The sequence below is a fragment of the Haliotis rufescens genome, unplaced genomic scaffold (genome assembly GCF_023055435.1).
Source record: "Haliotis rufescens isolate VD_foot unplaced genomic scaffold, xgHalRufe1.0.p SCAF_13, whole genome shotgun sequence".
In the NCBI taxonomy this organism is placed as follows: domain Eukaryota; kingdom Metazoa; phylum Mollusca; class Gastropoda; order Lepetellida; family Haliotidae; genus Haliotis; species Haliotis rufescens.
In genome coordinates this window covers 24773768-24792694 of record NW_025963813.1, presented here as the reverse complement: position 1 = coordinate 24792694, position 18927 = coordinate 24773768, and the positions used below count along the sequence as shown (strand labels likewise).

At 37.7% G+C, this 18927-nt stretch overlaps 1 protein-coding gene across 2 annotated transcripts in view; it reads left to right on the top strand.

Annotated features, from left to right (window-relative positions):
- LOC124117410 (ephrin type-B receptor 1-B-like) overlaps positions 1-4656 on the top strand; it is a 106624-nt gene extending 101968 nt beyond the window's left edge. For both annotated transcript variants that reach the window (XM_046479295.2, XM_046479294.2), the window contains 2 exons: positions 299-441; positions 1112-4656. In XM_046479295.2, coding sequence (XP_046335251.2) covers positions 299-441; positions 1112-1382 — 414 coding nt within the window. In that variant the 3' untranslated portion in view covers positions 1383-4656. The remainder of the gene's footprint in view (positions 1-298; positions 442-1111) is intronic.
- Positions 4657-18927: the final 14271 nt, after the last annotated feature.

The following is an 18927-nucleotide window of genomic DNA, read 5'->3' as shown; positions in this document are numbered from 1 at the left end:
CCCAGTTGTCTTAGGCACCACAGTTCACTGTGCAGAGTTGCTTCCCTTTGACACACCAGAAACCCATGATTGTGGTTTGAATCCCCTAAGTTTGTGCTCAAAGGTTTCACTAAAGTGGTAACATCTGAGACCTGCACCACTTTAGGCTTTCCTTCCACATCAAGCTGACAAACTGCATTATAACTGGAATACAGTTCAAAGTGGTGTCAAGCCCTATTCACTCATTCTATAGGTGATACAAGAAAGGTAGTTGGTACACACAGAGATGTAGTAAGATATACTTATCTGACTTTTACAGGACTGTCCCGAGGCTGTCCACCAGCTCATGCTGGACTGTTGGCAGAGAGAACGCTCACACAGGCCCAAGTTCACCCAGATTGTTAAAACACTCGACAAGTTGATCAGGGCACCAGAACTACTGAGAAAAATAGCAAAACCAAGGTAGTAAATGATTTGCCTAAAAACAAAGTATATGTATTATTAATGTGAAATATAAGAAACTATGAATGGGTGAATATTAAGGCTTAATGATTAGGCCTAATTGATTAACAGTCAGCCAGCAAACATTAAGTGGTTATGAATGCCCTTGTTTGCCAAAAGCTACTAAGCTGTCTTCCAAGAAGATGAAAATGTTTAGCCAGTAATTTGATCTATGGGTTACCATTAGGGAATACATGATGAAGAAAGGCATCTCCAGTCTTGTGGGTTTTTTATATCAGTATACAATCCATCAGCATAACAAGTAGCAAAACTTCTTTCATGATGTTTGTGACTGAATCTGGGATGTTTTGACCAGATGCTCAGATGAGATAAAGTGCATGTAATGTGATTCTACTTTGCACCATTAAATTCAAAGCTCATATAAAGTCTTACTACTGTATTAACAATATGTACTGATACTCAAGGTATCCAGTTAGAATGGCACACCTAGAATGAGTACTATATCCATCTCAAATGAGTTCATTTGTAAGATTTCATAAGGCCAGACCAATTGTATCTCTCATGTTTCTGATTTTCTTTCATCATTAAAACAAGAAGATCAGTTGGCCAGGACTTGCTAATTGATGTTCTGGGGACCTGTTTATGATGTTATTATCTCTTGTTATTGCAGACCTCATAACTTCATAGACCCAAATGTACCAGACATGACTCAGTTCACCAGCATCGAAGATTGGCTCATCTCAATCAAGATGGAACGCTACATCGACAATTTCTTACAAGCAGGCTTCACCTCAATGGACCAGGTGTGTAGGATAAGTGTGAAGGACCTCATAACACTGGGCATCACCCTTGTCGGTCACCAGAAAAAGATTATGAATAGTGTACAAACTTTCCGAGCTCAAATCGCGGGTGCCCAGATGTCCGAAGGGTTCCTTGTGTAGCCAGCCTCCACTGACACATAATCTGTGATCATACATCATTATTCATCTCGCAAGTGCACTGGGTAGTCAACTGTGTCATGTGATGACTTGGAACAGTTGACTGGTCTGTATGGTCACATTTCTTCGTGTTGGAAAACTTTTGATTAAGTTTCAACTTCTTATGGCTTGACTACAAGGAAAGCACTTGAATGTTCAGCCAAATAATGTCTAGTCTGCAGTTCCACAATTGGATGAGATCTGACCAATCACCAACAGAGGACAGTCCTGCAGAACATGTGAACTAAGATTGTGATTGGTCCTACAAACACATTTATTGTTGTGATTGAACAGTTACATTGCCAAGCTGTATATATGAAGTATTTATTGGCAAAGATATGTATGAATCATATTCATATCAGTCCAGATTCGGTGCAAGAGAGGATTTGGTGCACAGTGCGGATGTCAACTGGATAAAGACTCAAGTACAAGATGGCCGCTGTAAAGCTCACTAGAGAATCTCCACCTGAAAATACAATGGTCATTGATAACAACTTCTAGTATTCCAACACCCAATAAATCATGTTAATATATCAGCTTTTTGAAAGGTATTTTTACATGTTTTTGAGCTATTGGCTTAACAGCGTAGTCCTGGTACTAGCGTTAGTTGGCGTAACCTTCCCTCAATGTCCACTTTCTCCACTTTATATGTGTACAGATATGTTCCATTGAAGGTAGTGAATACATGGAAAGTATAACAACATATGCCACAGCAGGATTCCATGTTCTATCTTACCAGAGATTAGACCAAAAATATGATGTATTCTTAACAATCTAGGTGTGTCATCAATGTTGCTTGTAATTTTTTTGAACGTATTTGAAGGATTCTCTTGATGCACTGCAGTGTAAGACGAGAATCATCATGTTTGTAGTGAAGCTATGAACATTCATTGTTTCGTGTGATCAGCTATGCAAATGGACTGCAGATCATGTGACTTGACACTTGACACATGTGGTTATATCGGATGTGCAGACTACGTGCAGATTGTGAAATGGGAGAAGAAGGATCTCTGAGAGAGGACATGTGATAGGTATGTATTTTCAAACGGAACAAATATTGGACAACTGATGTTCAAATTTGAGTTTGTCTTTCTCAGTTATTCTTTCAACCCATATGATGTGTACGTTATTGTCTTTGAGAACCTCTAGGTTTTGTAAATATTGCTGTTTAGTTGATGTATGTAAATATTGAAAGTAAATGTTTTGTTGTGCCCAGCATGTACAGAAGTATGAGTTGTGAATGATGGATGGAGAGATGAGGGAAGACCCAGACGAGAGTGGCTCCCCTCCTTACGTGGAGGAGTGTGTGAGAGTAGACTGTGTGTTATTGTGTGTCTCACTTGTTAACTATTCTCTTACGTCTGTCAACGTGTGTTGAAGTTGAACTTTCTTATTGTAATATCTTAGAACTGATCCTAACAGTTAAGACAGTTTCTGACAAGGCATATCAGATGCAATTTGATCTACGCAAGATGCACTCCAGTTTAGAGAATTATGTACCTTTGTCATAATTTTAATACTGTTTTCGAACAGCATTTTGTTGTGAAATGCTATGAGTTCAAGCCATTAGTGAACTTCTTACTTTTATTTGAGAGACTGATAGTTGTTACTTTGGTAGTTGGAAATGGGTTCAGTTTGTACCGTGTCTTTCTCATTTATTTGTTGTATGTAACTCATGAGTGTATCATGCATATCCAACATTCTCCAGTATTTGCACATCATGGGAATTGTCTCTCAGAAATACACAGGCTTTTAATCATAATGGCAATAATATGTCTATTGGATTGTGGCTTGTTAAATGGAATTACTCGGCATAAATGATGAAATTGTAATTAAAATGGTAAATTTCTGAGTAGATAACATACATGATGACACAGTCCTTCTTTCATTCTTTAGGCTTTACCACCTGTAGTATTTGAGTGTATGTGAAATGCATAGATTTATATTATCATATCATTTGAAGCTCAAATAGTTGTGTATAGCTCTCTCTCATTAAACAGAATGTTGATGTTTATCTCCTGGAAATATGGAAGTAGGTTGTTTTCCAAAGGCTTGTGAAGTTTCTATGTGGCATGTTAGATTTGTCTTAAGTAGCTCACTGGAATGTTTTGCTGCAGTTTTATTTACATTAGATATTCAAAAGGTGCTTGAAAGTTCACATTTTTGTTTTGTACCACATTAGATGAAAGTACCTGTCATTCATGAACATTTAACTGTTGCAAATTGTGTTTTATAATCCGCCATTTTGGAGATTTTTGTTTTGTTACTGATTAAGCAATTATTTTCTAGAACTGTGGCTCAAAGGTGCACTTTGTGTTTTAAGTTACGTGTTTTATTCTGAAGGATTAGTTTATGTATATATGCTTTTAACTTTCTTATAGTATCATTAGTTTACCGTTAGCATGTATAAAGAGGTTACAATTGGCAGTGTTTTGTTTTAATGCAACTATGAGTGAATGAGTCTACTATGCATTTTATTTATTTCTATGATTTGTGTATATTATAAATTCAAAGTCAGAAATGCTCAGAGGATGATAAAACTATTACAACTAATACTAGGGGACTCGTCCTTTTAGATTAAACATACTTTTTATCTTCCTGTGAACACTTCAGCTGTACCACTTCATTCCTCAAACATAAAGGTCATTGTGTTCACAGCTTTTGTATGTTCAGCAATGTACAGAGGTTTTGTACTTAAATATTGCTGTAAGTGTTATTTGACAAGGTCAATAAAAAGGGCTATTGGGCACTTTATATTTACAACAGAAATAAATTATCAAAATTCCAAATCTTGCTATTTGAAGTCCACTGTAACTTCATTGACATTACCTTTCTCCCACAATATGCCGAGATTTCATTCTTTGGTCATCTGTGGGAACCACACTGATGATGGATTTATCAGAACTAAATGTATAAATGATCATTTGAGATTTACTGTTTTTGTGAGATATTTAGAAACTTATAATCTACCAACAAGGTTAATCCATGTCAGATTTCCAGGCCAAACTATCCAAAGAGCAATTATACAAGCCAAAAATCTGAGATGGATGACCAACTGAACAAAATGCCCAAAGGTTTGTGACACACGATAATCCTTGTTCCACGCCCTAAACATGGTTTCAAGGGAAGTAACTCCCTCCAACTGAGCCGGAATCCTGAAAGCAATATCAGCACAGAGGTGTACAATATTGTTATAACTTGTAATAAAACAAATGAAAATAAAAATGTATAAAGTTTATACAAATGACCTTGTTCTATATTACCTTGTCTGGACATCTGTTGGTGACCTATTAGCACCTAAACATGAGCCGAGGTAATGTGACTGTGCTCAGTCAAATGTGGATCTGTATCAGGCAGCCAAGAGGAACAGGTCCCACAGAAAACTGCTTGACAACTGCTGCAAAACATATGTCGTGAATAAATTTCTTTCTTTCTGAACAGTCAAGTGAGTTTATCTGAGAGCCTGCTTGTCTGTCATCCCGGAAACCCTTTGGCCAATGAAGCTGAAACTTGTACACTTGTTCACACAAATGATGACAACTCAGTTTGTACAAGAGGTGTGAATATAGCAGTCATATTGGTTGAAGTTTTTTGAAGTAATTGAACAAGTTTTCAGAAAGCATACATCCAAGAGTAAAAACTTTGTACAAACTGTAGTGACACTAAATCATCTGTTTGAGACACTTATAACAGCGCTCAACTGCAACTATTGTAGAACATATGACAAAAATACAGAAATCTCCTAACTGTAGGCGTTTCTTTTCTTGGATACTATGCAAATAATATTGCGCAGTCCAGTGAGGGGGACTGCTTCATGTTAATGTGTTTGTTTGAATTTGAGCCCTGTAGATGCCGCCATTGTTTTTGTCAAAAACATACTAATGACAGATTTTAGAAACTTCATACCTTATTACCTCCTGTATACCCCTTGGGATTTTTTAAAACCCTTGTGTACACAATAACTTTAATATTTATGAATTTCATGAAACATGAATCTCTTCTCGGTCATGTTAACATTTGGGTGGCCTCTGTGTCCAGATCACTTGAGATCAAATAATGAAACATTGAAGTTCAGAATTGATTAAAGACAAATCTACTCATATTTTGAATGGGTGCAGGCCAAAACGGCACTTCGGCAAAACCTCTATTTTTAATAACGAAAAGGATGATTTACGTAGTGGTATATATGCTTTATGCTGTTATGTTGTATATATGTTTTCCTTGGGCGGTAAAGGTACAGTAAATTCGAGTACAGGCTAATTTTTAATGTAAACTTGTTTTACAGCAGTTAACATTTGACAATTATTTGTGTTTGCAAGTGACCAAGTGGGCCTAATTTAATTTATTTTTTATGTTTTGCTGAGGTGCCATTTTAGCTGTAAACTTTCTGAATCGCCTATGATCGACTTAATACCTGTGTCATCATGGACAAATATTGATGTATCCATGTATGATGTATGTTGATGTATTCAACTTCACCATAGACAAAGATTGAGTGTTCACCTTCACCATAGGGTTCATGTCTTCACCTTCACCATAGACAAAGGTTGGTGTATTAACTTTCACCATAGACAAAGGTTGGTGTATTCACCTTCACCATAGTCAAAGATTGATTTGTTCACCTTCACCATAGACAAAGGTTAGTGAATTCGCCTTCACCATATACAAAGGTTGATGTATTCACCTTCACCTTAGACAAAGGTTGGTGTATTAACCTTCACCATAGACAAAGGTTGATGCATTCACCTTCACCATAGACAAAGATTGGTGTATTCACCTTCACCAAAGACAAAGATTAGTGTATTCACCTTCACCAAAGACAAAGATTGATTTATTCACCTTCACCATAGACAAAAGGATGATGTATTCACCTTCACCATACACAGAGATTGATTTATTCACCTTCACCATAGACAAAGATTTATTTATTCAACTTAACCATAGACAAAGGTTGGTGTATTCACCTTCACTTTAGACAAAGGTTGATGCATTCACCTTCACCATAAACAAAGGTTGGTGTATTCACCTTCACCATAGACAAAGGTTAGTGTATTCTCCTTCACCATAGACAAAGGTTGGTGTATTCAACCTCACCATAGACAAAGGTTGGTGTATTCACCTTCACCATAGACTAAGGTTGATGTATTCACCTTCACCAGAGACAAAGGTTGATGTATTCACCTTCACCATAGACAAAGAGTTAGTTATTTTACGTTCACCATAGACAAAGATTCATTTTTTCACCTTCACCATAGACAAAGGTTGTTGTATTCACCTTCACCACAGACAAAGGTTCTTGTATTCACCTTCACCATAGACAAATGTTAAAGTATTCACCTTGATCATAGACAAAGGTTGGTGTATTCAACTTCGCCAAAGACAAAGGTTAGTGTATTCACCTTCACCATAGACAAAGATTGATGTATTCACCTTCACCATGGACAAAGGTTGATGTATTCACCTTCACCATAGACAAAGGTTGGTGTATTCTCCTTCACCATATACAAAGATTGATTTATTCATCTTCACCATAGACAAAGGTTCGTGTATTTACTTTCACCAGAGACAAAGGTTGGTGTTTTCACCTTCACCATAGACTAAGGTTGGTGTATTCACCCTCACCAGAGACAAAGATAGATGTATTCACCATCACCATAGACAAATATTTATTTATTTACCTTCACCATAGACAAAGGTTGGTGTATTCACCTTCACCATAGACAAAGGTTGGTGTATTCACCTTCACCATAGACAAAGGTTGATGTATTCACCTTCACCATAGACTAAGGTTGGTGTATTCACCTTCACCATAGACTAAGGTTGCTGTATTCACCTTCACCAGAGACAAAGGTTAATGTATTCACCTTCACCATACACAAAGGTTCTTGTATTCACCTTCACCATAGACAAATGTTCAAGTATTCACCTTCACCATAGACAAAGGTTGGTGTATTCAACTTCGCCAAAGACAAAGGTTGGTGTATTCATCTTCACCATAGACAAAGATTGATGTATTCACCTTCACCATAGACAAAGGTTTTGTGTATTCACCTTCACCATATACAAAGGTTGCTGTATTCTTATTCACCATAGACAAAGGTTTTGTGTATTCACCTTCACCATAGACAAAGATTGATTTGTTCACCTTCACCATAGAAAAAGGTTGGTGTATTCACTTTCACAATAGACAAAGGTTGGTGTATTCACCTTCACCATAGACAAAGGTTAGTGTATTCACCTTCACCATAGACAAAGGTTGATGTATTCACCTTCACCATAGACAAAGATTGGTGTATTCACCTTCACCATAGACAAAGATTGATTTATTCACCTTCACCATAGACAAAAGGTTGATGTATTCACCTTCACCATAGACAGAGATTGATTTATTCACCTTCACCAAAGACAAAGATTGATTTATTCACCTTCACCATAGACAAAGATTGGTGTATTCACCTTCACCATAGACAAAGGTTGGTGTATTCACCTTCACTATAGAGAAAGGTTGATGCATTCACCTTCATCATAGACAAAGGTTGATGTATTCACCTTCGCCATAGACAAACGTTGATGCATTCACCTTCACCATAGACAAAGGTTGGTGTATTCACTTTAACCATAGACAAAGGTTGATGTATTCACCCTTCACCATAGACAAAGGTTGGTATATTCACCCTTCACCATAGACAAAGGTTGGTGTATTCACCTTCACCATAGACAAAGGTTGATGTATTCACCTTCACCATAGACAAAGATTGATGTATTCACCTTCACCATAGACAAAGGTTGGTGTATTCACCTTCACCATAGACAAAGGTTGGTGTATTCACCTTCACCAGAGACAAAGGTTGGTGTTTTCACCTTCACCATAGACTAAGGTTGGTGTATTCACCCTCACCATAGACAAAGATAGATGTATTCACCATCACCATAGACAAATATTTATTTATTTACCTTCACCATAGACAAAGGTTAATGTATTCACCTTCACCATAGACAGAGATTGATTAATTCACCTTCACCATAGACAAAGGTTGGTGTATTCACCTTCACCATAGACAAAGGTTGGTGTATTCACCTTCGCCATAGACAAAGGTTGATGCATTTACCTTCACCATACACAAGGGTTGGTGTATTCACTTTAACCATAGACAAAGGTTGGTGTATTCACCTCCACCATAGACAAAGGTTGGTATATTCACCTTCACCATAGACAAAGGTTAGTGTATTCACCTTCACCATAGACAAAGATTGATTTGTTCACCTTCACCATGGACAAAGGTTGATGTATCACCTTCACCATAGAAAAAGATTGGTAAATTCACCTTCACCATAGAGAAAGATTGATTCATTCACATTTACCATAGACAAAGGATGGTGTTTTCACTTTCACCATAGACAAAGGTTGGTGTATTCAACTTCACCATAGACAAAGGTTGATGTATTCACCTTCACCATAGACAAAGATCGATTTATTCACCTTCAACATAGACAAAGGTTGGTGTATTCATCTTCACTATAGACATAGGTTGATGCATTCACCTTCACCATAGACAAAGATTGGTGTATTCACCTTCACCATAGACAAAGGTTGGTGTATTCACCTTCACCATAGACAAAGGTTGAATTATTCATCTTCACCATAGACAAAGATTGATTTATTCACCTTCACCGTAGACAAAGCTTGATGTATTCACCCTTCACCATAGACAAAGGTTGGTGTATTCACCTTCACCATAGACAAAGGTTAGTGTATTCACCTTCACCATAGACAAAGGTTGATGTATTCACCTTCACCATAGACAAAGGTTGGTGTATTCACCTTCACCATAGACAAAGGCTGGTGTATTCACCTTCACCATAGACAAAGGTTGGTGTATTCACCTTCACCATAGACAAAGGTTGGTGTATTCTCCTTCACCATAGACAAAGATTGATTTATTCACCTTCACCATAGACAAAGGTTGGTGTATTCACTTTCACCATAGACAAAGGTTGGTGTATTCACCTTCACCATAGACAAAGGTTGATGTATTCACCTTCACAATAGACAAAGATTGGTGTATTGACTTCACCATAGACAAAGATTGATTTCTTCACCTTCACCATAGACAAAAGGTTGATGTCTTCACCTTCACAATAGACAGAGATTGATTTATTCACCTTCACCAAAGACAAAGATTCATTTATTCATCTTCACCATAGACAAAGATTGGTGTATTCACCTTCACCATAGACAAAGGTTAGTGAATTCACCTTCACCATAGACAAAGGTTGATGCATTCACCTTCACCATAGACAAAGGTTGGTGTATTCACCTTCACCATAGACAAAGGTTGATGCATTCACCTTCACTATAGACAAAGGTTGGTGTATTCACCTTCACCATAGACAAAGGTTGAATTATTCACCTTCAACATAGACAAAGGTTGATGTATTCACCCTTCACCATAGAGAAAGGTTGGTGTATTCACCTTCACCACAGACAAAGGTTGGTGTATTCACCTTCACCATAGACAAAGGGTGATGCATTCACCTTCACTCTAGACAAAGGTTGGTGTATTCACCTTCACCATAGACAAAGGTTGAAATATTAACCTTCACCATAGACAAAGGTTGATGTATTCACCCTTCACCATAGACAAAGGTTGGTGTATTCACCTTCACCATAGATAAAGGTTAGTGTATTTTCCTTCACCATTTACAAAGATTGAATTATTCACCTTCACCATATACAAAGGTTGATGTATTCACCTTCACCATAGACAAAGATTAGTGTATTCACCCACACCATAGACAAAGATTGATTTGTTCAACTTCACCATAGACAAAGGTTGAAGTGTTCACCTTCACCATAGAAAAAGGTTAGTGTATTCGCCTTCACCATATACAAAAGTTAATGTATTCACCTTCACCTCAGACAAAGGTTAGTGTATTCACCTTCACCATAGACAAAGGTTGATGTATTCACCTTCACCATAGACAAAGATTGGTGTATTCACCTTCACCATACACAAAGATTGGTGTATTCACCTTCACCATAGAAAAAGATCGATTTATTCAACTTCACCATAGACAAAAGGTTGATGTATTCACCTTCACCATAGACAGAGATTGATTTATTCACCTTCACCATAGACAAAGATTGATTTATTCACCTTCACCATAGACAAAGGTTGGTGTATTCACCTTTTACCACAGACAAAGGTTGGTGCATTCACCTTCACCATAGACAAAGGTTGGGGATTCACCTTCACCATAGACAAAGGTTGAATTATGCACCTTCACTATAGACAAAGATTTATTTATTCACCTTCACCGTAGAAAAAGCTTGATGTATTCACCCTTCACCATAGAGAAAGGTTGGTGTATTCACCGTCACCATAGACAAAGGTTAGTGTTTTCACCTTCACCATAGACAAAGGTTGATGTATTCACCTTCACCATAGACAAAGGTTGGTGTATTCATATTTACCATAGACAAAGGTTGGTGTATTCACCCTTCACCATAGACAAAGGTTGGTGTATTCACCTTCACCATAGACAAAGGTTGATGTATTCACCTTCACCATAGACAAAGATTGATGTATTCACCTTCACCATAGACAAAGGTTGGTGTATTCACTTTAACCATAGACAAAGGTTGATGTATTCACCCTTTACCATAGACAAAGGTTGGTATATTCACCCTTCACCATAGACAAAGGTTGGTGTATTCACCTTCACCATAGACAAAGGTTAGTGTATTCACCTTCACCATAGACAAAGATTGATGTATTCACCTTCACCATAGACAAAGGTTGGTGTATTCACCTTCACCATAGACAAAGGCTGGTGTATTCACCTTCACCATAGACAAAGGTTCGTGTATTCACCTTCACCATAGACAAAGGTTGGTGTATTCTCCTTCACCATAGACAAAGATTGATTTATTCACCTTCACCATAGACAAAGGTTGGTGTATTCACTTTCACCATAGACAAAGGTTGGTGTATTCACCTTCACCATAGACAAAGGTTGATGTATTCACCTTCACAATAGACAAAGATTGGTGTATTGACTTCACCATAGACAAAGATTGATTTCTTCACCTTCACCATAGACAAAAGGTTGATGTCTTCACCTTCACCATAGACAGAGATTGATTTATTCACCTTCACCAAAGACAAAGATTCATTTATTCATCTTCACCATAGACAAAGATTGGTGTATTCACCTTCACCATAGACAAAGGTTGATGTATTCACCTTCACAATAAACAAAGATTGGTGTATTGACTTCACCATAGACAAAGATTGATTTCTTCACCTTCACCATAGACAAAAGGTTGATGTCTTCACCTTCACCATAATCACCAAAGACAAAGATTCATTTATTCATCTTCACCATAGACAAAGATTGGTGTATTCACCTTCACCATAGACAAAGGTTAGTGTATTCACCTTCACTATAGACAAAGGTTGATGCATTCACCTTCACCATAGACAAAGGTTGGTGTATTCATCTTCACCATAGACAAAGGTTGATGCATTCACCTTCACTATAGACAAAGGTTGGTGTATTCACCTTCACCATAGACAAAGGTTGAATTATTCACCTTCAACATAGACAAAGGTTGATGTATTCACCCTTCACCATAGACAAAGGTTGGTGTATTCACCTTCACCACAGACAAAGGTTGGTGTATTCACCTTCACCATAGACAAAGGGTGATGCATTCACCTTCACTCTAGACAAAGGTTGGTGTATTCACCTTCACCATAGACAAAGGTTGAATTATTAACCTTCACCATAGACAAAGGTTGATGTATTCACCCTTCACCATAGACAAAGGTTGGTGTATTCACCTTCACCATAGATAAAGGTTGGTGTATTCTCCTTCACCATTTACAAAGATTGAATTATTCACCTTCACCATATACAAAGGTTGATGTATTCACCTTCACCATGGACAAAGATTAGTGTATTCACCCACACCATAGACAAAGATTGATTTGTTCAACTTCACCATAGACAAAGGTTGAAGTGTTCACCTTCACCAAAGAAAAAGGTTAGTGTATTCGCCTTCACCATATACAAAGGTTAATGTATTCACCTTCACCTCAGACAAAGGTTAGTGTATTCACCTTCACCATAGACAAAGGTTGATGTATTCACCTTCAACATAGACAAAGATTGGTGTATTCACCTTCACCATACACAAAGATTGGTGTATTCACCTTCACCATAGAAAAAGATCGATTTATTCAACTTCACCATAGACAAAAGGTTGATGTATTCACCTACACCATAGACAGAGATTGATTTATTCACCTTCACCATAGACAAAGATTGATTTATTCACCTTCACCATAGACAAAGGTTGGTGTATTCACCTTTTACCACAGACAAAGGTTGGTGCATTCACCTTCACCATAGACAAAGGTTGGGGATTCACCTTCACCATAGACAAAGGTTGAATTATGCACCTTCACTATAGAAAAAGATTTATTTATTCACCTTCACCGTAGAAAAAGCTTGATGTATTCAGCCTTCACCATAGAGAAAGGTTGGTGTATTCATTGTCACCATAGACAAAGGTTAGTGTATTCACCTTCACCATAGACAAAGGTTGATGTATTCACCTTCACCATAGACAAAGGTTGGTGTATTCATATTTACCATAGACAAAGGTTGGTGTATTCACCCTTCACCATAGACAAAGGTTGGTGTATTCACCTTCACCATAGACAAAGGTTGATGTATTCACCTTCACCATAGACAAAGATTGATTTATTCACCTTCACCATAGATAAAGGTTGAATTATTCACCTTCACCATAGACAAAGGTTGATGTATTCACCCTTCACCATAGACAAAGGTTGGTGTATTCACCTTCACCACAGACAAAGGTTGGTGTATTCACTTTAACCATAGACAAAGGTTGATGTATTCACCCTTTACCATAGACAAAGGTTGGTATATTCACCCTTCACCATAGACAAAGGTTGGTGTATTCACCTTCACCATAGACAAAGGTTGATGTATTCACCTTCACCATAGACAAAGATTGATGTATTCACCTTCACCATAGACAAAGGTTGGTGTATTCACCTTCACCATAGACAAAGGTTGGTGTATTCACCTTCACCAGAGACAAAGGTTGGTGTTTTCACCTTCACGATAGACTAAGGTTGGTGTATTCACCCTCACCATAGACAAAGATTGATGTATTCACCTTCACCATAGACAAATATTTATTAATTTACCTTCACCATAGACAAAGGTTAATGTATTCACCTTCACCATAGACAGAGATTGATTTCTTCACCTTCACCATAGACAAAGGTTGGTGTATTCACCTTCACCATAGACAAAGGTTGGTGTATTCACCTTCGCCATAGACAAAGGTTGATGCATTTACCTTCACCATACACAAGGGTTGGTATATTCACTTTAACCATAGACAAAGGTTGGTGTATTCACCTCCACCATAGGCAAAGGTTGGTGTTTTCACCTTCACCATAGACAAAAGTTAGTGTATTCACCTTCACCATAGACAAAGATTGATTTGTTCACCTTCACCATGGACAAAGGTTGATGTATCACCTTCACCATAGAAAAAGATTGGTAAATTCACCTTCACCATAGAGAAAGATTGATTCATTCACCTTTACCATAGACAAAGGTTGGTGTTTTCACTTTCACCATAGACAAAGGTTGGTGTATTCAACTTCACCATAGACAAAGGTTGATTTATTCACCTTCACCATAGACAAAGGTTGGTGTATTCATGTTCACTATAGACAAAGGATGATGCATTCACCTTCACCATAGACAAAGACTGGTGTATTCACCTTCACCATAGACAAAGGTTAGTGTATTCACCTTCACCATAGACAAAGGTTGAATTATTCACCTTCACCATAGACAAAGATTCATTTATTCACCTTCACCGTAGACAAAGCTTGATGTATTCACCCTTCATCATAGACAAAGGTTGGTGTATTCACCTTCACCATAGACAAAGGTTAGTGTATTCACCTTCACCATAGACAAAGGTTGATGTATTCACCTTCACCATAGACAAAGGTTGGTGTATTCACCTTCACCATAGACAAAGGCTGGTGTATTCACCTTCACCATAGACAAAGGTTGGTGTATTCATCTTCACCATAGACAAAGGTTGGTGTATTCTCCTTCACCATAGACAAAGATTGATTTATTCACCTTCACCATAGACAAAGGTTGGTGTATTCACTTTCACCATAGACAAAGGTTGGTGTATTCACCTCCACCATAGACAAAGATTAATTTCTTCACCTTCACCATAGACAAAGGTTGGTGTATTCACTCTCACCATAGATAAAGGTTGCCGATTCAACTTCAACATAGACAATGGTTGGTGTATTCACCTTCACCATAGACAAAGATTGATGTATTCACCTTCACCGTAGAGAAAGATTGGTGTATTCACCTTCACCATAGACAAAGATTGATTTATTCACCTTCACCATAGACAAAAGGTTGATTGATTCACCTGAACCATAGACAGAGATTGATTTATTCACCTTCACCAAAGACAAATATTGATTTATTCACCTTCACCATAGACAAAGATTGGTGTATTAACCTTCACCATAGACAAAGGTTGGTGTATTCACCTTCACCATAGACAAAGGTTGGTGTATTCACCTTCACCATAGACAAAGGTTGATGCATTCACCTTCACTATAGACAAAGGTTAGTATTTCACCTTCACCATAGATAAAGGTTGAATTATTAACCTTCACCATGGACAAAGGTTGATGTATTCACTTTAACCATAGACAAAGGTTGGTGTATTCACCTTCACGATAAATAAAGGTTAGTGTATTCTCCTTCACCATATACAAAGATTGAATTATTCACCTCCACCATATACAAAGGTTGATGAATTCACCTTCACCATAGACAAAGGTTGATGTATTCACCTTCACCATAGACAAAGGTTGGTGTATTCTCCTTCACCATAGACAAAGATTGATTTATTCACCTTCACCATAGACAAAGTTTGGTGTATTCACTTTCACCATAGACAAATGTTGGTGTATTCACCTCCACCATAGACAAAGATTAATTTCTTCACCCTTACCATAGACAAAGGTTGGTGTATTCACTCTCACCATAGACAAAGTTTGGTGTATTCACTTTCACCATAGACAAAGGTTGGTGTATTCACCTCCACCATAGACAAAGATTAATTTCTTCACCCTTACCATAGACAAAGGTTGGTGTATTCACTCTCACCATAGATAAAGGTTGGTGTATTCAACTTCAACATAGACAAAGGTTAGTGTATTCACCTTCACCATAGACAAAGATTGATTTGTTCACCTTCACCATAGAAAAAGGTTAGTGTATTCACCTTCACCATAGATAAAGGTTGGTGTATTCACCTTCACCATAGACAAAGGTTGATGTATTCACCTTCACAATAGACAAAGATTGGTGTATTGACCTTCACCATAGACAAAGATTGATTTATTCACCTTCACCATAGACAAAAGGTTGATGTATTCACCTTCACCATAGACAAAGGTTGATGCATTCACCTTCACCATAGACAAAGATTGGTGTATTCACCTTCACCATAGACAAAGGTTGATGGATTCACCTTCACTATAGACAAAGGTTGGTGTATTCACCTTCACCATAGATAAAGGTTGAATTATTCACCTTCACCATAGACAAAGGTTGATGTATTCACCCTTCACCATAGACAAAGGTTGGTGTATTCATCTTCACCACAGACAAAGGTTGGTGTATTCACCTTCACCATAGGCAAAGGGTGATGCATTCACCTTCACCATAGACAAAGGTTGGTGTATTCACCTTCACCATAGACAAAGGTTGAATTATTCACCTTCACCATAGAGAAAGGTTGATGTATTCACCCTTCACCATAGACAAAGGTTGGTGTATTCACCTTCACCATAGATAAAGGTTACTGTATTCTCCTTCACCATATACAAAGATTGAATTATTCACCTTCACCATATACAAAGGTTGATGTATTCACCTTCACCATAGACAAAGGTTGGTGTATTCACCTTCACTATAGACAAAGGTTGATGCATTTACCTTCACCATACACAAGGGTTGGTGTATTCACTTTAACCATAGACAAAGGTTGGTGTATTCACCTCCACCATAGACAAAGGTTGGTGTTTTCACCTTCACCATAGACAAAGGTTAGTGTATTCACCTTCACCACAGACAAAGATTGATTTGTTCACCTTCACCATGGACAAAGGTTGATGTATCACCTTCACCATAGAAAAAGATTGGTAAATTCACCTTCACCATAGAGAAAGATTGATTCATTCACCTTTGCCATAGACAAAGGTTGGTGTATTCAACTTCACCATAGACAAAGGTTGATTTATTCACCTTCACGATAGACAAAGATTGATTTATTCACCTTCACCATAGACAAAGGTTGGTGTATTCATGTTCACTATAGATAAAGGATGATGCATTCACCTTCACCATAGATAAAGATTGGTGTATTCACCTTCACCATAGACAAAGGTTGGTGTATTCACCTTCACCATAGACAAAGGGTGAATGATTCACCTTCACCATAGACAAAGATTGCTTTATTCACCTTCACCGTAGACAAAGCTTGATGTATTCACCCTTCACCATAGACAAAGGTTGGTGTATTCACCTTCACCATAGATAAAGATTAGTGTATTCACCTTCACCATAGACAAAGGTTGATGTATTCACCTTCACCATAGACAAAGGTTGGTGTATTCACCTTCACCATAGACAATGGCTGGTGTATTCACCTTCACCATAGACAAAGGTTGGTGTATTCATCTTCACCATAGACAAAGGTTGGTGTATTCTTCTTCACCATAGACAAAGATTGATTTATTCACCTTCACCATAGACAAAGGTTGGTGTATTCACTTTCACCATAGACAAAGGTTGGTGTATTCACCTCCACCATAGACAAAGATTAATTTCTTCACCTTCACCATAGACAACGGTTGGTGTATTCACTCTCACCATAGATAAAGGTTGGTGTATTCAACTTCAACATAGACAAAGGTTGGTGTATTCACCTTCACCATAGACAAAGCTTGATTTGTTCACCTTCACCATAGAAAAAGGTTAGTGTATTCACCTTCACCATAGATAAAGGTTGGTGTATTCACCTTCACCATAGACAAAGGTTGATGTATTCACCTTCACAATAGACAAAGATTGGTGTATTGACCTTCACCATAGACAAAGGTTGGTGTATTCTCCTTCACCATAGACAAAGATTGATTTATTCACCTTCACCATAGATAAAGTTTGGTGTATTCACTTTCACCATAGACAAATGTTGGTGTATTCACCTCCACCATAGACAAAGATTAATTTCTTCACCTTCACCATAGACAAAGGTTGATGTATTCACTCTCACCATAGATAAAGAATGGTGTATTCACCTTCACCATAGACAAAGATTGATTTGTTTACCTTCACCATAGAAAAAGGTTAGTGTATTCACCTTCACCATAGATAAAGGTTGGTGTATTCACCTTCACCATAGACAAAGGTTGATGTATTCACCATCACAATAGACAAAGATTGGTGTTTTGACCTTCACCATAGACAAAGATTTATTGATTCACCTTCACCGTAGACAAAAGGTTGATGTATTCACCTTCACTATAGACAAAGGTTGGTGTATTCACCTTCACCATAGACAAAGGTTGAATTATTCACCTTCACCATAGACAAAGGTTGATGTATTCACCCTTCACCATAGACAAAGGTTGGTGTAATCACCTTCACCACAGACAAAGGTTGGTGTATCCACCTTCACCATAGACAAAGGGTGATGCATTCACCTTCACTCTAGACAAAGGTTGGTGTATTCACCTTCACCATAGACAAAGGTTGAATTATTCACCTTCACCATAGAGAAAGGTTGATGTATTCACCCTTCACCATAGACAAAGGTTGGTGTATTCACCTTCACCATAGATAAAGGTTAGTGTATTCTCCTTCACCATATACAAAGATTGAATTATTCACCTTCACCATATACAAAGGTTGATGTATTCACCTTCACCATAGACAAAGGTTGGTGTATTCACCTTCACTATAGACAAAGGTTGATGCATTCACCTTCACCATAGACAAAGGTTGGTGTATTCACCTTCACCATAGGCAAAGGTTGATGCATTCACCTTCACTATAGACAAAGGTTGGTGTATTCACCTTCACTATAGACAAAGGTTGAATTATTCACCTTCACCATAGACAAAGGTTGATGTATTCACCCTTCACCATAGACAAAGGTCGGTGTATTCACCTTCACCACAGACAAAGGTTGGTGTATTCACCTTCACCATAGACAAAGGGTGATGCATTCACCTTCACTCTAGACAAAGGTTGGTGTATTCACCTTCACCATAGACTAAGGTTGAATTATTCACCTTCACCATAGAGAAAGGTTCATGTATTCACCTTCACCATAGACAAA